Source organism: Phaseolus vulgaris, chromosome 9 (assembly GCF_000499845.2).
Source record: "Phaseolus vulgaris cultivar G19833 chromosome 9, P. vulgaris v2.0, whole genome shotgun sequence".
NCBI lineage: Eukaryota > Viridiplantae > Streptophyta > Magnoliopsida > Fabales > Fabaceae > Phaseolus > Phaseolus vulgaris.
The window spans coordinates 22,035,969-22,058,308 of NC_023751.2; the positions used below are offsets into that span (position 1 = coordinate 22,035,969).

General features: G+C 31.4%; 3 protein-coding genes across 3 annotated transcripts; 1 reads left to right on the forward strand and 2 right to left on the reverse strand.

Annotated features, from left to right (window-relative positions):
* The first annotated feature begins 1,058 nt into the window (after positions 1–1,058).
* On the forward strand, positions 1,059–7,370 carry LOC137821419 (uncharacterized). The gene is made up of 7 exons (XM_068626006.1): positions 1,059–1,423; positions 1,616–1,645; positions 2,686–2,784; positions 4,970–5,057; positions 5,647–5,947; positions 6,049–6,103; positions 7,106–7,370. The coding sequence occupies exons 1-7, from the start codon at positions 1,298–1,300 to the stop codon at positions 7,178–7,180; spliced, it is 774 nt and encodes a 257-aa protein (XP_068482107.1). The 5' UTR covers positions 1,059–1,297; the 3' UTR covers positions 7,181–7,370.
* Positions 7,371–8,784: 1,414 nt separating this feature from the next.
* On the reverse strand, positions 8,785–11,060 carry LOC137822012 (uncharacterized). The gene has a single exon (XM_068626886.1). The coding sequence runs from the start codon at positions 9,597–9,599 to the stop codon at positions 9,009–9,011; it is 591 nt and encodes a 196-aa protein (XP_068482987.1). The 5' UTR covers positions 9,600–11,060; the 3' UTR covers positions 8,785–9,008.
* Positions 11,061–16,747: 5,687 nt separating this feature from the next.
* LOC137820572 (trihelix transcription factor DF1-like) lies at positions 16,748–19,398 on the reverse strand. Its single transcript, XM_068624717.1, has 2 exons — positions 18,784–19,398; positions 16,748–18,589 (listed from the first exon to the last, which is right to left on the reverse strand). The coding sequence occupies exons 1-2, from the start codon at positions 19,011–19,013 to the stop codon at positions 17,275–17,277; spliced, it is 1,545 nt and encodes a 514-aa protein (XP_068480818.1). The 5' UTR covers positions 19,014–19,398; the 3' UTR covers positions 16,748–17,274.
* Between the last annotated feature and the right edge of the window lie 2,942 nt (positions 19,399–22,340).

The following is a 22,340-nucleotide window of genomic DNA, read 5'->3' on the forward strand; positions in this document are numbered from 1 at the left end:
TTTAAAATAATTTTTTGTTAATAAAAAATGCAATTCAATCTTTTACTAATTAAAATTTTAATATTTTAAAGAACATTGGTGACCATTAGTTTTTTTTTCTTCAATATTTACACTTGACTTCATGTTATTTAAACTTCTAATGTTTTTTTTTAGAAACCAATGATTTAAAAAAAAACTAATGATAGGGGTATTTACATTTCCTTTTCCTCTTCTAAAATAATAAAATCAATAATAAAATTTCCAACTTTACTTAGTAGTTGATGACATTAAAAGATGTAGAATTTGCAAAATATCATTCGGAAGAGACAATGCAGTGACTAGTGCTTTAAGGCGTTTGTTTAAATTGGGGAAAAAATATGGGAGTTTTATATTCATGTGTATTTTAATTTAAGAGGATCAAGGATGTGATCCAAGCATCATTTACACACATAAAATACGCATTAACTTTTGGTCACCAACTTTATCTAACTTTATATAAGCAACTTCACTTTAATAATAAAATATTATATTTAAGTTAACTAATAAATAATAAATGAAAATAATTTTTTTTTACAATTTAAATAAATTTTATAATGAGTGTATGTAATAGATTGATTGTCAAAATATCATAACTCTAATATTAATAGTGTTTATCGTGAATGTGAAATTAACAATATTTTTTTTTACTTTTTAAACATTTTTTTTTGTGTTTGTAAATTATCAAACTTTCATTCCTAATATACCAAATATTAATTTCCGAATTATACATATTATCTATGAAAGTTTGAGTATATGAATATATGAAAATTACCATAAATTTTATATTATATGAAATTTATTTTTCGATTAGTGATGCTAACTGTGTTAAAAGTAAAGAATAAATTAATGTGTACTAGGCATAATTGTAAATCATACATGAAAATACATTTTTTAAAATCAAATCTAGAGAGAAACAGGGCTTAGTTGCGATAGGAAACGAGTTTCTCTCGTATCTGCCAAAACAAAAATAATTTAAGAGAATTTGGGTTTTTTTTATTGGTTTGGGAAGTTTAAATAACAATGACGGGGTTCTAATAGTAGGGACCATAGCTCTTTAAAATATGTATTTTTGGGCCTAACTGAATCTTTCGTAAAAAAGTTGGGCCCATGTTGTGTGGGCATTCGATGATTCCTGCGATACAGGAGAGCCAGAAAGAGGAGGCTAGCGAGACAACCTCGGCGCGGTTGTGGCCTAACCTCAAACCGCCGAAAACTGTTGTCTTTAAACGACGTCGTTACTGTAGATTCCTTCAACTTTGGTCTCACTCTGATTCCCAATATGCAATTATCACGATGGCGAAACTTGTCGTCTTTGAAGACTCGCGTTATTCCCTCTCTCACGCATTTCTCCGAGTTTCATTCCACTCCTTGCACCTGTCAAAATTGGAAGAACAAATTCAACTCCGTGAGTTTCTTTTTTTGCTGATCTCAAAAGGCGATTTTCTCTTCGTGTTGAGCTCTATCGTTCTTCCTCCCGATATTATATTGAGTTTGGGTTGTTTCTGTTCTCGTTTCTTCTTTTTGGCCACTTATTAGCACTTTACTAGCTATGAGAAAGTTTGGAAATTAATACAACGCTTTATGTTTTCCCTTGCAGGATATAAAAAAGGGTCAACCACCATCAAAGGTATATATACTTTGGAGCATATAACTTTAGCCCATATATTTCTGCAATTTTTTTTGGTAATTGTAGGAAGTTTATTTAATAGGAAGTTTATACAAGTCAAAAGCTTTATCATGTTAATATGATGATGACGATGAAGCCTCATGCATTCTGAGTTGGAGAAAAAAAGTTTAACTGCAATGCAAAGATTCAATTGATACTGGCTTCCAGCTGCCTGTGGTGAATTATTTGCTGAATCCACTTGTGAACAGCACTGGAATCATTTTCAATCGTCATCTATTTAGGACAATGACAGATAACTTGTGAGAGTTCTAGATCTAAGTTTTTACTGAATTTCCTAAACAAATGGAGGGCAACAATTTATGATGAATAGAGCAGCCTTCTATTTGAATGTCACTTGTACACATTCACACATGACAATACCTAAGTTAACTGGAACCTGTTAAGGTGAGGATTTTCTACACCTTAAATTAGGCATGCGGTGAAACTGCTATTATCATATAACCTCTATAGATAATCGATTCAAGCCCTAATTAGAAAGACAACCAGATAAGGGTTGAGAGAAGGAAAGATATATGCTCATATTACAAATTGTACATTTGTCATTTTTTTTACTGTTTTCTTTTACTACAGCAGTGTGCGTGGTTACGATATGACATTCTGTTCTATAAATAAACCCCTATGACTTTCAAATGCAATTGCTCTAATGTTATGGTTAATGATACTTAAGTGCAAGCTTGCTTTTATTGCTGGGAAAATATTTAATCTGTGTATTAGAGTGTTGCACTCCTACTCAGAATTTATCGATTTCTCATTTCTGAAGCTCAAGGGATTTTTAACTATGAGATGCAGTGGAATTTTCTAGTGACATGCAAATCATAAGAAATTTAGATAGAAATTGGTTAAGCATGTAGTTTAGCACTGACATAGTTTTTTCTCCCCGTGTTGCTTTATACTGTTATAATGGTGAAAACCCTGCTTCTCTGACATCAATATAATTATTAATAGAGTTGCTTTACTCATGATGGAAATGTGAATTTCAGAGTCAAATAAAATTCATTACTCGGCAAAAGCGTGCTGATGCAAAGAAAGCTCTGAATAGTCTTCTTTACAATAGTGGATCCTCTAAATTTTCATTTGAGGTATGCTTTCCAATATCTTTGATCATGTTGAGAAACTTTGTTCTTTTTTGTTGTTATTATATTACTAATTCCTTTTATTTTGCTTACTGTCCCTGTGTTTCCTTAAAATATTCTGGGTGAGGATTTGTCTGGGAATGTCTGGATTAGAAAGAGAGAAGAGCTGCAAGTGCATGAACAAGCTGGTTTTTTGGATTAAAACTTTTGCACTCTTTAGATGGGACTTCTGAAAAATAATGCCCTGTAAGTGTTGGATGGAAATTATAAAAAGGAAGAGTATGTGTGTATCCTGATAGTAGAGACCCCTCCTCAAAGACAAGTGAGAAAATATTAACGAATCTCGTCTGTGTGTCTGAGTAAAGAGAAAGAGGATGGAGGGATTCATTTACACTGGTCTAAGTAAAACTCACTTTTACATGATTTTATAGCAAACTTCATTGTTGGTTTCAAATTTTTCATTGATATTCATCAAAACCAATGTCATTAATGAAAATATCATATTAACTAAAGATATGATCAAATTATAGTATATAAGTTATTACAAATTTCACCTAACAACTTGTTTTTTATAGAGTTAGGCTTAAATATATTTTCTAAGAGTAATATATACCTTTGAAATATAAGAAAAATTTGATTATATTCTTAGAGGCCAATTCATTTTTATAGAAATGTTTAATGACAAAATATGTTCGTTGGATAGGGAACTATAAAAGAAATTGTTATAGAATTTATGAGAGTAATTTGATTATTTAAAACTAAAAAAATTCAAATTCTGCCTAAAAATTAAGAATTTGAAATTCATCATATTCTCTTCTCTTTCAAATCTATGTTTCTTTTCTTCATCTCAGCCTTGGTTGGGTCATTGTCTGGCTGGTCGAAAACCATCAATTAGGTCTAGGTTGGGGTGTCAAATCTATGTTTCTTCTCTTCATATTCTTTCTTCAGCTCAGCCTTGGTTGGGTCATTGTCTGGCCGGTCTAAACACCCTCAATTAGGTCTAGGTTGGGGTGTTGTTGATTGACTATCGTTTTTCCAATTGATGTTGGCGGGAGTTTATTAAGTTGAAGTCTATTGTGTTTTTTTCTGTTACCATCACTAAGTTTTTCTTATATACGTTAGTTTTATTTCTCAACTGACTTTAGTTAGATAGTTAGTCTTTTCTTTGTTAACATCAACGGTGTCTTTGATTGATGTCAAATACAATTTTCTTTTGTTGATGTCAATTGAAATTATCTTCAGTTGATGTTAGTTAGGATTGTTTTTCGACCAACGTTAATTAGAATGTTGGTTAGAGTTATTTTTTTTTCACTAACATTAATAAGGGTTTTCTTGACAAACATTGGGAGAAATATTTTTCGACTGATGCCACCATGGTTTTTATCAACACTGATGAAACTATGTTTCGGTTAATGTAAATTATGGATTTTTACCAATGTTCGCAGGAGTTAGTTTCTAGCTGACATTTTTGGGATTATTTATTTGTTGATGTAGGCAGGCTTGATTGACGTTTGTCAAGGTTTTTTCAATTAATGTTGGTGCAGAGTATTTTTTGGTATATGTCGACTGGATTTTGTAATGGTTATCTTTTGGTTGATATCTATAGGATTTTTTTTTATGAATGCCACTAGTGTTATTTGGTGGTAATTAAAATACTCCAACAAGAAAATTAAAATTCAATAAATTTGAATACCCTTATCCAACCAAATTATAAAGTTCCCTGTCCAAACTTAATAAGATAAAACTAACATACTATCCAGAAAGGTGCCAAATGTCAACATTTTGTGATCTGATCTGATTACCTTTCAAATTGAGTTTTGGTTATTTGATGGTTTTATGTTGATGATGTTCTATGATTTTTTTGGACGCTAAACAAGGCCCATTGCTCCAGTCGCAGTTAAAACTAATTGAAACCTACATGTTGGTCTGTCAATCGATTTCAGTCCACTTCAGAAATAGATTAAGATCTCTTTTCAGAATTACTCCCTCCCTCTTCAGTTAACATCATAGTGATGTAAGGAATGAAATCACATTTATCAAAAAATGCCACTCAATCTTTTTCATGCATTTCCAAGATGTTTTTGCTTGTACTTAATACGATTCATTGTGTTCTATTTGTTTGTATTACAATTGCTAACTGTCAACAATTTATGATGACAATGTTTTATGGCTTACATTCTGCCGGTACAAGTATGAAGGCCAAGGTAGGCATTCCACTAAAGGTCAACAACAAAAGTCTGGTCAGCGATCTGGTGGAAAACCACCAAAGAAAACTAAACGTGAGTTTATTCCTTCATTTTTTAAATTTTCTCATCACTTCTTCCCCAACCCACCCTCAATTGCATGTCTATGCTTGTTAGAGTTTCTTGTTCTAGTGATTAGTTGACAGTCTAGTAGTAAATTATTATTGGGGAAATACATAGAACCCTGTGAAATTTTGAAATGTTATATACACGTGTGGCAAAGGTATAAATTACTAAAACCTCCTATTATAAATTTTGATATGGAAAGCCCACCCCTACTTTCCTAGTCAACGATTGTATTCCTATAATATACCCCATTTTCAGGTATATTTGTAATATTTCAAATCACAGGAAATATATGTATTTTACTTAAGTATCCTTTTAATGGATTTTTGTAGGAAAGTACACTTTTCCAGCAATATATGTTCCTTTGAAGTGAAGTTGTTATAGTTTAAAATTGGCACACTTAGTCATTACAATTTATTATTTTATCATTGCAGACTTGTAAACAATCTGAGCAGACATTGAAGATGTTTTGCTATGCCATCTGGGACTTCTTTGTGCGACTGTCTTTAAATTAACATTTGTTTACTTTCCTTTCCAACGATCTCCACTGTATGTTCAGGAAAAATCAGAAGAGAAAGTTTCTCCGAGGACTTTGATAGCCATCCCGAGCAAATATTCCAAGCAACATATGGTAACAAATCTTATACGTGGTCTTTTAGCAATTGGAGCGGTTCTTCTTCTGAGCATTCCACATCTGGGTTTGAATGGAGGGAACATTCAAATAGGACAAACAAGTGGAAAAATGAAAGTGACGTTGAGCATGACGATGATGACTCATGTTCTGTAGGATCAAGTTCTGACAGAACTATTCTTGGTCTGCCTCCAACAGGTCCATTAAAGATTGAAGATGTTAAAAATGCGTAAGTGCTTCAGGGCTTCTGCTCAGTGCAAGATCTTATACCGGGCATAAAAGATGATGTACACAATATAAACTGCTAATATCTGTTTATTTCCCTTGTAGTTTTCGGTTATCAGCTTTAAAATGGCATCCTGATAAGCATCAAGGCACTTCCCAGGTGAGCTTGAAATATTCTTTTGAACAAGTTGTATTATAAATACATGTTAGAATCATGGAATTGACTATTGAGGGCGGGTGGGGGGCATTGTATAACATGACTCAAAATTCTGCATTAGCTTCAAACATGATCCATCCCGAACTACCACTTTTATATGCGCCATCTGATGACTATACTTTAAGCACAAAAGTAGGTGCCAAGTACTGTGAAATTGGTATCATGTATACCATCTACAACATTTATGAACAAATGAATAAACAGCCATCTGTATCTCTAGTGGCTTTTATGGTGTACCTTCCCACGAAGAATGCACCACTAGTTCTACTAGTATTTGCCTTGATGAAAAATGACTCTTGCATCTAAGGTTAATACTCAGTTCACCACTTATAATTTGTTAAACATATTTTTTTTTTAAATTGGTATTTATAAAAAGTCTCCCTAAAAATTGGAAATTGTTTACCATCTCTTCAAAATAAAGGAAAAATGGAAAGGAACAAATGTCTGTCTGAGCAAATAGGTCCTGTGCATCTCTGTTTAGATTGTGGTTGAGGGCTGGTGCAACTACAGGTAACATTTTTCTGGTGATGTGGTACGGGATATCATGTGGTTTAGGATTCTCTAATCAGAGATTGTGCCCAGTTGCAGAAAAAGGTTGAGAATAGTGTTTTTGGTCCATCAACCAACTTCTCATGCTCTCGTTGGAATCCTGCATCAGACATGAAAATGCAGTAGTTCATGTTTACTGGTTTTCCATCAATTTTGCGCAGATCTGATGGTCATTGGTTTTCAATGTTTGCAAATGGACAAATGAAAATTTATTTCCATATATTTAGGATGAAGGACAAATAGAATATAGGTTTTACTCTGAATTGTAAAAACTTATTTATCAAGTATTTTGGAGGTGCTCCATAAAAGCAAACCTTTCATTTTTTATCTTTTTGGTTATTATATTATATGTGCTATCTGGTCTCATACTTGCACTTTCCCTTTATGTGATGGCAGGCAATGGCTGAAGAAAAATTCAAACTATGTGTAAATGCATACAAAACATTATGCAATGCTCTCTCCCCATCTTAGATGGCCATATGGCTTGTTACAGCTTCAAGTCAGTAAAGAAATCCACCATAATTGATCAATGTTGTTCGATTAAATTTATTTTTTTGTTTGCAATTTTGAATGTTACATAACTGCACACTCTTACGAAAGAAGTGGAAGATTGTTCAGTCAGGGAAATTAATTTTTCGCTCCTACAGGGTGGATTTTGAAATACTGAGTTATATATTGTGATGTGATTTTTTTTTATGTGATAATCTTTGGACATTACTATTTTTTACAACAAACCAAATATCAGTCATCTCAGACGGGCCTGTTAACAGAATGCAATGCAATGGAATCATTCTATTTTTTTTTCTTCTTTCATCAGGCATACAATTTCATGGCTATTTGTTTTATTTTGTAAATCTTACCTCCTCTTTTGCTCAATATTTGTCTCAATTTTGGAATAGAATGATCTTTTTCACCTGTCTTTCTAGAGTTTTAAGAATATGTTTTTTATTATACCCTTATGTGTTTTCTAGTTTTTAAATAATTTTTATATTTGTTGTTAGATGTAGAGAGGAAAGGGTAAAATAAGAAATTGCAGAACTATTTTATTGAAATCAAGGAAAATTACTGTATTTCTAAGTTTGAGCAAAATAATCTTAAATGATAAATGAAAAGAAAAAGGGAGTCTAAAGGCTATTACCATTCAATTAATAGGGAACTTTTATGTATGTGGCCAGTTTAAGGCTTATTCAACAGTAAGGTTTATCAAACTTTGACTTTTACAATAATTTTATAACTATTGATAATATAAAAAATTACCTAGATTGTATCTTAAAATTAGATTTTGTTTTTAATATAGAACAGAATGTATAAATGAAGTCGCAACAGATTGACTAAACGTTATCTTAATTGTATCACAATGGAAAATGAAGTGATTGATAGTGTTAAAGTCTTCACCATTATTTACAATAAATCAAATCTCAAATAGAAGAATCAGCAAAAAGGAAACAGAAAAATGGCCTCATCCATTGCTGGTTATGTTGCAGTAGTTTGCCAAACGACAAGCACAGAAAAGATATTTTCTATGATATTTCAAGGCAACAAAAGAGAGAGGGCAAGATGGTCTTGAGAAAGTGGATCGGGACAAAGGGGGGGTCCCTTTTTGCTATCTGCTACAACTCCATCATTGCGTGTTCCACAAAAGCTAATTCTTCACTTGTTGGGTGAAAAAGCCATTTTTAATTGGTGCCTTAATATTTATTGAGCAAAGTCCATTCCTTTAGTTATTGTAAGATGGATGATGGAGCAAGTAATATTCAAACTTGAGGCCCCAGCAAGCAACCAGTTTACATTTACACAGATACTTCGAGCTGTCATCCATACATGCTTTCATGATGTGATCTATCCATAAGTAGATCATGTTTGAATTCAATTCAAACACGAATTTACATTGTGTGGACTTATGCACTCACCCTCTCAGGGCAAAGCGGCAAGAATCTCTGCCATACAAGATGATTCAATATCTTCGCCCCCTCTTTTTTGACAAACACCATCTTGGTTGACACTTTCAAAGATGCATTCATTTCGTTTTTCAAACACTAGATACATAGAGAATAGAATGTACTCATAGGCTACTATAAAGATATAAATGACTGTTAGTCCAAATAAAAGAAGAAGAAGAAGAATTACACATGCGTAGGGAATGACAAGAGATTGAAATGAGAATGGATTTGATTTCAGAACTAACACTTAAGAGGAAACAAACCAATTCCATCATTCAAATCAAACAAAATCTATACCCATTATCATAATTTGGCACCTCTCTATCAATCTCACTAAACTAATAAAAGAGTACGCTTGATTAAAAACACAAAAGAACAACGGAGGAAGAGATCATAAAAGCGTAGATCAAGATCAAGAACCCAAAATGAAGTGCCCAATTCCTCTTAAACTTTCCGAAGTAGCTCTCGGGGGGTTCCTGGTAGTGAATCTCGAACTCCTCATCGGCAACACCCTCGTAGTCACCGTTGGCGGCGCTGAGCCTGATCTTGATCTCCCGGAGCTTCTCGGTGGCGAGGCCGAGAGTGAGCTTGTGGCAGCGGCGCTGGTACTTGAAGCCGTTGATGCAGCGGAGGGTCTGCGCGACGGAGACGTAGAAGATGAGATGGGCGATGGAGAGCAGCGTGATGGGGATCCAGCAGTGGCGGCATTGGAGGCGCGAGGACTGGGACTGGGCGAGGAAGAGGAGAGCGAGGAAGATGAAGAAAATCTGGAAGAGCTTGTGAAGCTCCTTCTTCTGAAGGTCTATGGCCCGTTTCTTCTCCAGGGTCTTCTCGAAGTGGAGCTGGATTATGGTGTTCAGCGCCTGAAACGCTGTTTCTTTAGACACCGGTTGTTGTTGGTGGTGGTTGTGGTTGTGGTTGTGGTTGTGGCTGGTCTCGTAGTCTGCCATGGATGCAAGCGGAGGAAGAAAAGGTGGGTCTTTTTGTGTTTGTCCCGACAAGAACGTTGGGACATCTTTTGTTGGGAGAGGTTATTATTGCTTCCAATCCAAACCCAAAGGTTAAAAAACCTAGTCCTTCTCATTCTCACTGTCACAGTAACTACCACTGCTCTTGGTAACTCTTTTACTTATTATCACAACTTCCACTGCAATTATAAAGATTTTTTTAACTAGATTTAAAATCTTCCACCATCATAGTATACTAAATGCTAATACCATGTTAGTAGTATTTTTTTATGTCATTCAATTTTTATAGTATTATTTAGGGGTTTGTGAGCAGTTTATTACATGAGAGATTTGATTTGGTTATGGTGGGAATAGTGTAAGTGTAAAGGCATGTCATGTGAGTGTTGGAGATCTCGAGGGTTGGAATTAGAACAGTGAGAGGAGTGAGGAATGAACAGTGATGATGACAGTGTTTTTGAAGATGAAAGCACTTTAGCAATGGGAGAAGAGAAGAGAAGAGGGTAGGTGGGTAGGTGTGAATGAGAGTTGTGGCACATTTGGCATGGCAGGAACTTAGATAAAGATGGTAATGGCTGAATATCCGTGTTGCCATAGCTACACTAACTTCTTTTTTTACCATAACTAATAAAGCTTAGTTTTTTAATCAATCACCTACTTTACTTCTTAAAGAATTGTTTCCATGGTCTTCATTTCTCTCTTAAAAACTTCATATCTGTCAGAAATTGTCACATTTTCAAATGATGAAAACATCAAATTTATCAGAATTTGGTTTCATAAAAATCCTAATTGTCTCTGTCAGTTTACCTTCTTCAAGTTCTTTTTTAAGAGAAATAAGTGACTTTTTCTTTAAAATTAGACAGTGATGTCATATTCTAAAAAATTATATTATTTTAAAACTAAAATATTTGTATTTTTAATGATAGTATCAACCTATATTTAGAAAATGAAATAAAAATAAATTTAAGAACTTGTTGATATTTTTTAGTTTTAAGAATTAATGGACAATATTTTCATCTTAGCTTGACTAAATTTCGTCTTTGCCGTTTTCTAAAATATATTAGTTTGATAGTTTCAAAATTAAACTAATAATTTTTAAAACTTTATAGTTCTGAGTGAAGAAAGAAATTAATGGTTTTGCTTTTTATTCTTGAAAAAAAAAAGATTTAAAAGCATTTAATTGACTCAATTCTTAAAAAAATGGAGTTAAAAACGATAATGCAAATTTTTAAGTAAAACAAGTAATATGTGGACTTAATCGTGAGAACTAAATAATAGAAAAGTTAATTTGCTCATAAAGTTATAGAAAGACTGAAACCATACATTAATTATAATGAATAGATTAACATGTAATAAATTTGATTTAAGAAATTAATTTTAGCTAAAACAATTCCATGTCGTCTTTTATTTTTATACTTTTTTAGTATTAAATACAAAATGTTTTCTTTATCTAACAAGTAAAAAAATAAATAAAAAATGTTATTAAAATGTTAAATTATTCATGAATTATTACGCAATAATGATTGGTATATATTCTTGGTGGAAAAGACATGGAAACTTCAGACAGAGTTATTTGTACAGTGCATGATGAATAAATTATTGTTGTACCATAAATTCATAATTAATAATACACGACTGTTTTATTGACTTAATATACTCTGTTTAAAAAATATATTTTATGTCGGAGATTTTAAATACTTTATTATAATTATGGCAGACATATCTTCATTTTCTCTTATTAAACACTGTAACTTTTTCATGGTTTTGTTTTTCCAAATATATTGTTGATCTTCAACATTCCATTGGCATTAATTAAGTCGATAATGAAAGAAGAAGACGAAGGGTCCACAAGAGGGGGACCCAGACAAAATGGATAAAGGCCCACAAATATGAAGAGATGAAAGTGCAACCCAATAGGAATTGGGCCCAACAATAGATTAATGTGTCTTTGTGAATCTCACTTGGGTTGTATGTTTTTTTTTTTAATGTTACTTTAAACCTTATTAATACACACCCCTTAGTACAATCATGCCACTTTAATATTACATTTGTGTCAATTGAGTTTTTCATATATGGTAAAACATGTAACTTTATTTCTCTCAAATTTTAATTGCATTATGAGATAACACAATAATATAATTTTAGTCCTTTTATCAAGTGAATTACAGTGACATGATATGTTTGATAAATAAAATCACAAAAATTGTGAACTAAGAGAACATAAGAAATTAAAAAAATACCACAATTTTAATAACTACCAAATTCAATTCACTCAATTAAAATTGTAGGATTATAATACTCATGAAACAAGGTAAAAATTGCTCAAACGACTCATCAAATACATTATAGATTTCCAATGTCATTCTTGAAATAAAGAATTTTAAATTTTTTCTAAAATTTGAGATATAAAACATAACCTAGTTTGATTATCATATGACACGTTGGTTATATTCAATATTCGTTTGATACAAATTAAATTTGGGGAGTAGGAATTGAAAAATGAAACAAAGCAAAGAAAAAAAATATAAGAAGTTGAAAGGTCAGTTCAAAAATTTAAGAGTCAAACAATTTCTATTACCACGATTCTCTAAAAATTTAAATCTAGGTTTGAACAATTAATGAATTAAATTAGTTATATAAATCAAATCAAAGTATCATTTAATCCAATTTGTATTTAATTATGAAATCAATATTTAATTGATTTCTAATTTGATTTTTAAAATTAGAAATATGAATTACAATCATAATAATGTGTCAAACAAAAATTAGAGACAAGAAGAACAAACTCAGAGCATCATACTACTGGTGTAAAACTCAATTCAGTTTGTTTTATCTTGATTATATGTATTGATACTGGAGAATTAATTATACATTGATGAAGAAAAGAAAACACACATGAAAGAAGAGGAATAATCAATTTTGAAAATTGAAAAAAAAATGAGGAGAGAATTTTTGAAATTGAAAACTAAAAAAAAAATATGTTTATTTGTTTATAGCACATTTAGCCTATATATATTCTAACATATGAAGTAAACATGAACTAAATATGGATTTTAATTAGAACTACAATTACAAAAGTATAAAGAAAAACAAAATCATACAAGTTTGTTTACAAAATTTCATAAAATCTACTTCAACTTCTAAAAGTCATAGAAAAAAAAACAAAGAACTTCAAATCTAACAAATTGTATGTGCATTTTAAAATAAGAAAATGTAGAATCTAATGTAATTAGAATCAGTCAAAATAATATATATATATATATATATATATTATAAAATTATGACCAAAATAATAAATAAAAGTTAAATTAACTAAAAATACAAAATCAAAATAAATATGTAGAACTACTACTAAAAGAAAATATGTTAACAATTGAACATAAAACATATAAAATATGCTTTTAATACACAATAAAATTATAAAATGTAAAAAAATGTGTCATCAATTACCCATTTATTAAAAAAATCTAATAACATATTTATTTATCCAAATATTCTAAAACTAAACAATTTTAATCTAATATTAGTACAACATTTAATTTCTAACAAAAACTACTAATGTGATTTTAGTATTATAAATGAGTTATTATTAAAAAAAATTATTAATGTATTAGATGAACAAGTGACGAAGATTGTTATCACTTAAAAATTATATCAAATGTTGAATTTATTATAGATATTTCTATTAATATATCAGATAAATAGGAAACAAACATTGTTTTTACTTACAAATATCTCAGTAGTTTTTCTTAAAATACTAACGACAAATAAGTATCGACAGTGAATCAAAATTATTGAATTGAAAAATAATTACACAACTAAATTTTTATAAGTATGAAAATTGTAAATTCATTTTATTACGAATATCAAAATGAAAATTATTATTCTAAAACAAAATATGGAGGACAGTCAAAGTTGTAATGAGAATTTGGGTCAATGACTATGAATGATGGGAATGGGTCTACCATGCCAAACAAGACAAGTCATTATATTTATGATTTTTTTATTTTAAATATTTTTATTTAATCTGTCTATCTGCCCAACTGGCTTTTACCAGGCATAAATAAATGATGGACCAAATATATTTGAATTTTAATAATTTAAAATCCAAATAATTGTTGTCTTCTTTAAATGATTGTGCCAATAATGATATCGACACCATAGTTCTTTTACTTTTTGTTTCATAATTTACATAGAGACAATAAGCCCAAAGGTTAGAGAAAAAAACTATAGAACACGATTATGAGACAAAAAATATATGAGAAATTGTTTTGTGCTTTTAAAGGTGCTACAATTCAATCACTTCATCCAAGTACACTAATAAAAAGGATAGAGAAAAGGGAGTATTATAAATTACTAGAAGTTATTTATATGTTACACTTTTTATATGAAATATCTCTTACTTTTAAAACTTACACAAAATCCTTCTTATTTGTTAACTCGCCACATTTAAATTTATGATCGCTTTTTATTTAAAATTAACAAATACCGTTATTGAAATTTTTGATGGTTTATCTTTTACGTTTCTTAAATGGATCAAAATAATTTCTTTCAGTGTCGTATAAATTTCAAATCGGTAAAAAATGCAAGAGAAAACAAAGTAGCATAAGAGATGATTATAGTTTTATATATTTTAAATGACGAATGTTATTTTGAAATAGTAGTTGATAACAAAATTTAATAAAAGCTCAGTCAAATAAATCACAAATAAAATGGAGTGAAACCAATTGTTTCAAATCAATTTTTAAGAATTAAATAATGTAAAAGGTAAAGGAGGGAGACTTAAAAGGGAACAAAAGAAGCAATGTCCAACAAAGCTTGTAGGGAAGAGATGAGTGAGTTAAAGGGAGAAGTAAGAAAAGTTGGCTACATAATATTTAAAAAACGAGAGTAGTGATTTATGTCTAATAAAAGAAATTTTACATATTGATGTAGAAAATCTATGTAGAAAATATATACTGCATTACTATTTGTTATATAGTTGTTATAGTATCTATTTGTATATCAATTATAAAGACAATTAATACAAAATGCGACCCCAATATTTACAGAATTGGTAGCATGTGTAATTTTATATCAATTTCTCATAAATCAATCAATGTCATAATTATCAGGTAAATTTATTCACACTAGTGTAAAGGCACCAAAGTAATAACCACATATTAAGACTATTTATAAAACCGATTAAGAAATATAATAAAATCAAACTAGTTTTAAGTGATTAAAATGATGAGAATGTATAACAAACTTTATAATATATTACCTACACGTTTTTTAAGTGTATTGTGTACACATTTGTGTAATACAATCAGTAAAACGAAGACACATGTACAGACTATATAATAATGTTTATTGCTTAATATATGAGAATGAGAAGATTTTTTCTTTTTTAGTTCTGATTTTTTTTTTATTTCAATTGGTGTGTTTTGATTTAAGTTATTTCATTGTTTATGGCTTTTTTATTGATACTAAATTAGTACGAGAGTTAATATTCAATTTCAATAATGATAAGTTCTTAAAAGAAAATGAGTATCACTTCGATCATTAATTTTATTGACAAGAATCAAGATAAGAGTTTTGTTTAAGTAGTAAGGCCAATATGCACCGCTTTTCTAGACTACACTACCAAGAAGATGGAGATAAGTGATGAGTGTATGGACCAAAAAAGGAACACTAACATGTTATGAAATAAATTCTAAGATACCTAAAGGGGTTTGAGAATATCAAAATTATCTTAAAGGTGACTCATACTATATTGTACTAGGATTATCTAATTCTAACTTTACTGTGAACTTCAACTTTATAAAATCCACAACAAGCTACACATTCATCCAACCAACAATAACATTGTTGACCACTGAAGCAGAATATATAATGTAAGTAAAGACAACTAAGGAGAGAATATGGTTGAAGGGTTTGATAGGTAATCTAAGTTTTGTTCAGGAAAAGACAATAATCTTCTATGATATTTTTAGTACAAAATTTCTGTAACAATCATATGCAACATGGTAGCATAAAACATATCAATGTAAGATATCATTTTCTTCGCATTGATGAGAGGATTGAAGTCAAGAAGATTGAAACTAAGGTGAACCTAGTGAATGTCTTCCTAAAGTCATTCCTAGAAAAAAAAAGTCATGCATTGTTTGTCGAACTTGATTGCTGATAGTAATTTTTAGAATATAGTAATTATAATCCAATGTAGAGTTTTGTTGATTTTTAGTATGTTAAACACTTTATAAAATAAGTCATGCTGCAATTGGCATTAATTGTCTCATGATGTAAGCTAGATAGGTCAAATCACGTTTAAATTGTGAAGTTTGAATTGATACATTCTGAAGTAGAAAGAGTTACACTTTAACTATCAAATATAATTTTTGGTCTAGTAATAAATGTTTAATCCAACCATCGGTACTAAAGCCAAAATCGTAAATTGAATTCCAATGAAATAATTATTAAGGAGGAATTGTTATAAATAACATTAATTATGATATATGTATCGAAAATCAATTTGTCATAATGTTACACTCTTATATTATATTTGATATAATATAATATCTATAAAAAAATTGTTTCATGAGATAATATCTAGTCTTAGTAATTATTTATATAACATAAACATAAAATCAAATATTTTATGGATGCACAAAATTAGTAATTATTAAAATACATGATAATGATGTTATCACATAAACAGAGTACTTGTCCTCAATTTTAAACAAAGTAAAATAGTAAATTAACTTATTTAAACTACAATTTTGTGATCCTTAATGTGAGTTGGAGTAGATGATTGACCTTTATTAGAGCTAGTATTGATTGGAGTGAACAAGATGATTACGTAGATAGTCTTATCTATAAATCCCCAACTATTCCTATACCCTACCAAAACCAATAATGCTTGCCTAATTATATTTACCCAAAAATGCTACGAATTAAGCCCAACTTTGGTATGAAGTAAGATGCATATCCTTCCAATCATTGCCAGTTACCTTTGCCCCACCTCATGGAATCATCCCTTCCCCTACTTCAAACCAAAATGGAAATATACTTCCTACTATTTATCTCACCATTAAAAGGGATCAAATATGTGTACACAACAGTGAAATAAAATTTTATCGTAAAAATATTATAACTAAAACAAAAATGTACTTTCATTATCGTTGCAGTTCACCACTAACTAAGGCTGTGATGGGAAAGTACACAGTCTACTTTGCCATTTTATTGTCACTACCAAACAAATCCAACCATCTTCCACCTGATCACACATGGGTTTACAAACTTCTAGGGAAAAAATCACTATAATATTAGAATACACGTCCAGTCACTTTATTTTTTACAGCCACACTAATCTCTTTCTCTTTTCTTTTTTTTTCTTTCTCTGTGCGCGTGTTCCTTCTGTCATGTTCCCTAAAAAAATATGATGAAAAATAGAAAAGAGACAGTGTAATACATACAAAAACAACAACACCTTGAGATTGATTTGTATTTACTATTACTATCCAACCTACTCCTTGTTCATGACTCCTTGTTCATGACTCCGACCCCTCATTACAGTCTTCGATCCAGGTTCGATAAATGATTGGAAAGTCAAAGGAACCCACGTTGGTTGTCAGAGAAGTTTAATTTTAGCAATAAAGAATCTCTGGATATTACTAATCTTTTAACTCATAATTGTTATGGAAGGACTATCTTCAACCATCACATCCTGAAACCCATTTTGATCTTCATCATCTTCCTCATGCTTATCCCTATTCTCTCTCTCGTCATGTTCAGATGATGACTGACTCTGTAGCTGTTGTTGTTCCTGCGCTTGTCTCTCTTCTTGACTTTGACTTTCCATGATATGCATCAAGAGCTCCTCGGGCTTCAACTGCTTCCCAAAATCATTTACATCCACCCTCTTGGGCTTCTTGCTGTACAAAACCTCCAGGTGGTGATAATAGGGACATGTTTTGGAATCCTCGGGCTTCCTCTTGTTCTTCTCCTTCATCCTCTTGAAATACTTGTTTATGTTCTCCCATTTCTCTTTGCACCTCTTCGCACTGCGATTGTAGCCAAGGCCCTTCATGGCCAAAGATATTTCCTCCCAAAGAGGCCCCTTTGACACACCGTTACTACTGTTACTGTTCCCTTGGGACTGCACATCAAGTTGAGTCCTCAGCCTTATCAAAGCCTCCACTTCATCCTTCGGCCACCGCGAACTACTCATATGCACGAAATTCCTAACACTCAAATTATTTCCACACTCTCGCTTATCCACATCACTCACATCACCACCTCCATTAGCACTAAAATTAATATTCCCACTTTGTTGCATGTTCCTGTGCTTGTCGTTTTGAACCTGAATTTTCTCCAGCAACTGCACCGTGCCTTCAGCTTGGGCGAACTTTCTTAGAAAAGCAAGGACGACTTCATCTTTAGCCGCCGCGATTGAGCGTTCCTGAGCCAGAAGCTCCCGCTCTTTCTTAATCAGGGCCAGCTCCTCCTTCTTCCAAGCCTCCTCCCTCGCCACTCGATCCTTCTCGCACTTCTCCAACACCTCCATGAACTTCCTCTGCAGCGTCTCTTGCTTCTCTATCACTTCCCTCATCAACCCCTCCAGAAACCGCGTCAGCTTCTTCTTCCTAAACTCCTTCCCCGAACACGAAGTCGTCGAACTAGAATGCTCCCCCGCGTAAGCACTTACGGAACACGGAACCGCATCTAAAATAACATCAAAGTTGTTGCTGGGGTTGATTTTGTTGTGGGGCACGTGGGTTGTTGTTGTCGTAGTGGTTTCTGGGTCGCTTACAGAAGGAGGGAGAAGTGAGTGGTGTCCTTCTAAAGCTTCCAATTGCTCGAAAAATCTATAAGTCTTGCTACCGTTGGATTTGCCACTACGACCTTCCTTGATTCTCCTATGGTACTTGTAAATGTTCTCGAATTTCTCCCTGCACTTCTTCGCACTCCTGATATATCCTAGCTCAGCTAATTTCCTGAATATACAAAACCTTCTAATTATTCATTCACCACATTCTTATAGCTAAGACAAAAACAAATTGTTCAACTTAACTATGTCTACCAAGAATGTATACTACATCGTACATTTATGTGTAACATTAGTATTACTAATTAAGGAACAAGCTTGAGAATAATGGGAATTGGAGGGAAAACGGAAAGAGGAACTTACCTTGAGACTTGTTCCCAGAGAGGGGCTTTGGGGTTTGTGTCTCTGAAAGCAACGTCCATGTCAGACCTTATATTGAGCAAAGCCATTGTCTCCTCTTTAGGCCACCGGCTCGCGGCGGAATTCCGGTCACCGTCTTCGCCGTGCTCCGGTTTCAGGCCCTCGGAGACCGGCGCGGCGTCTCCCTCCGGATTCGCAAGAGGGGTTTCCGGTGAAGTAGAGATTTGCAGCATCGGTTTGAGAGAAGTTACAGGTGGGAAACAGTTGAGGGTGGGGGCAAGAGAAAAAAAAACAACCTTGGTGAAAGCTTGTTGGGGAAAAAAAATGAAGGTACTGTAATAACTGGAGTTGTGTTGAGTGTTTGTTTTGATGTATTTGAAATTTGAAGGGCTACTATAGCATTGTTGTTATTTACAAGTTTAAAAAGGGCGAGCATTATGAAAGATGAAAAACAATAAAAAAAAGGTTTAAAATTTAAAAAGAAGTGAAATGGGATGGGATGATATGATGACATAGATTCCATGGCGGTAGAGGTACATACATGGCGGCGTGGCATTGGTTGAAGCGTCATTACAAAATTTCCCACTTGTGTAAGTTTGACCTTTGCAGCAGGGAGGCAAATTAAAATTTGACAGCTAGGGTCAATATATGTGGGCTTTTTTTAGGGTAAAATGGGAAAATTTGGTGGTGGGAAGAAAAGTGGGTTTCTTTTATTGTGTGGTAGTAATGGAGTTGGGTTCGTAAGGGAAGGCCCACAGAGCCCACATTCTTGTTCTGTACGTTTCTGCCTCCCCGCTGGCTTTGTCCCACGCCACACACAATACAACACAATTACGTGTGTAGGAAACTTACAGTTGCGACCACCGCATTTTTCTGCGTCGGTTAAAAACAAAAATATCTCTTTTTCTTCCCATTTCATTGCACCAATTAGGGCACAATTGGATGTCACGGAATACCAATGCATGACTTTGGAGTTTACGGGATAGGATGGTATAATAATTGACCACCAATAATAAGCCTTCAATTTGATATTCAAATTAAAATAATTTTTCAAAATTATCACTGTTTATTATATGATTGTATAATTGATGGTCTAATTTATCGGCCTGGTGTGGTTCTTGATTTTAACTAACCCTTCTTATTTTGAAAATGGGATTTATGGTTACAGTAGAAAATGACAACATTGATTCATCGCAAAAGAGTTCCGTAAACCCTTCCAACACTTTTCACGCCGAGAGGTTCAGTCTCGTCCTTTTCTTAAACTCTTTTTCTCCTTTATCTTCCAAAAAATATATTTTCACATTCAAAACATTAACCCTAATAATATATATTAATATTTTAAATTAAAATATTAAATAAATATAATTCAAATATTAATTTATTGAGTTGTTAAGCATGTATAATTACTTTTTAGAGTGTGAAAGCCGCTCTCTCTATCCTTTTTAACATTTTCAAATACTTTATAGTTAATTAGGGTTATATCAGCATAATTTAAAATATGGATTGAAAGAAAAAGTGACATACATGTAGGTATAAATAAATACTTAACTGTTACATACCATCAATATATTTAATTTAAAATTAATATAAAATAAAATCTTAAATGACAAGAAAATCACTTTTTTTTTCTAAAATTTTAATGCATATTTTTAAAAATTTTATTATTTTTATAAACCACCAACACCGCAAGAGGAAGGTGGTGCGATGTGACCGGAGTCCTACCAGTTGCTTCATGCACCATTCCATCAATGATAAATGAATCCATGAACCGAAATTCAATATAGAAAATTGAATTTTAAAGCAACAAGAATTTGTAGAATTAAATTGTTGAACATTCTATCAAATCAGAAATACAGTAACCATAAAAATAGAATTAACTCAAAGCAACAGTAACAGTTTAACGGTAAAAAAAAAAACAAAATTAACTACTTGTAATGAACATGAACAATTGATTAAAATTGAATAAGGTAGAACCATGCAAATCAGAAATGGATTAAACCCGTAAATAATTTTAACTAGAAAAAACTGAAAATGGTAAAACTTAATTAACCACAAAACTGAAATTGTAAATTAGTATTGAAATGGAGTATAACGAGATTGAATTAAAAAAGTTAACATACACAGAAATTGAAAACAGTAAAAACAATACACTAAATCAAAACTCAAGAATTGAAAAACAGAATTAATAGTATTAACTAGATTAACCTTATACACTGAAGATAGAGTACAAAACTCCATAAACTAAATTGAAATGAATGTAAATTGAAATTGAATTGAACTATGCATGAATGGAAATAGTATTGAGAAAAACAATATCACTCTAGAAATATTTAAACATCATAGAATATTTGTGATAAAGTTTCCTTAGATCTTTAATAAAAAAATACAAATAATCATTTTGAATTTATTGATTAACTATGAAAACACATTTCAATCGAACTTTTTGAAGGTTAGGATGAGATGTTATTTTTGATTTATGAAGGTCTCTACTTTTATTCTAATTTTTGTCCTAATAGAAATTTAGTGACAAGTCTATAGAGAAAAAAGTGTTGTTCATTTCTGTGCGATTTTGTACGAGAATTTGATTATTCTTTAAATAATTCTTATTTATTTATTTTATTTTATGTTGCTGATAAAAAAAATTCAATTGAATTATATACACGTAGACTATTGTTGATAAATATATATATATATATATATCAATTCTTAATTAAAAACTGAAATCTTAAAAAATCAAGATGGGAACACAAAGTTGGATAAACCAATTAGTTAACACACTTTTTTACTTTATGTTTTTCACTTTAAGAATTCAATCATATTTGTTAGAATTCTACTCGATTGTTTTTTTACCAAGAATTGAAAACAAAAAAAAAAAAGCACAGAAGAATAAGGAGGAGAAACAAATCGATTAAGAGAAAAGTGTAAAGAATTTCAAAAGCCAAAAATAGAAAACTGTAAAAATCAAAAGTATAATATTGAAAACATTTCTAACTATAACATGACTACCTCTTGTAGACTTGTCTATTCAGTTTAACTATATTTATAATATTCTTAAGAAAAAAATAATAGGCCTAAATTAAGAAGCAATCTTAACTACAAAACTAGTTTTTTGTTAAAACTTTTTTTGATATATTCAAACTAGCACTAAACTCCAAATGTCATGTTACAAGTGTTTAAATTGAAGTTTCGAAAGTAAGGAATCCAACACAATAAAAATTAGCTGAAACAACCATATATAAAAAAAATTATATATCAAAGAAATAAGTACAGGTTAGGGTAAGAAAATATATAATTTCAACAGAATAAATATAATATTTTTTAAAAATGTTAAAAATGTTACAAATGTTACAACTCCTATATACAAGAAAGTGACAAGTCTCTGGAGGAGGTGTTGATTTATTGAAAGTAGCTTTAAACTCTAAATGGCATGTTACAAGTGTCTAAATTGAAATTTCGAAAGTAAGAAATCCAACACAACAAAAATTAGTTGAAACAACCATGTATAGGAAACATCATAAATGAAAGAATAAGTAGTGATGGTTCGTTAAGAAAATATATAA

Bases quoted from the DNA above. Each gene is read 5' to 3' on its own strand.
- LOC137821419 (XM_068626006.1), top strand. From the start codon at position 1,298: ATGCAATTATCACGATGGCGAAACTTGTCGTCTTTGAAGACTCGCGTT. The intron at 5,058-5,646 runs GTGAGTTTATTC...CTGTATGTTCAG, and splicing joins ACCACCAAAGAAAACTAAAC to GAAAAATCAGAAGAGAAAGT. The intron at 5,948-6,048 runs GTAAGTGCTTCA...TTTCCCTTGTAG, and splicing joins ATTGAAGATGTTAAAAATGC to TTTTCGGTTATCAGCTTTAA.
- LOC137822012 (XM_068626886.1), bottom strand. From the start codon at position 9,599: ATGGCAGACTACGAGACCAGCCACAACCACAACCACAACCACAACCAC.
- LOC137820572 (XM_068624717.1), bottom strand. From the start codon at position 19,013: ATGCTGCAAATCTCTACTTCACCGGAAACCCCTCTTGCGAATCCGGAG. The intron at 18,590-18,783 runs GTAAGTTCCTCT...TTGTATATTCAG, and splicing joins CTCTGGGAACAAGTCTCAAG to GAAATTAGCTGAGCTAGGAT.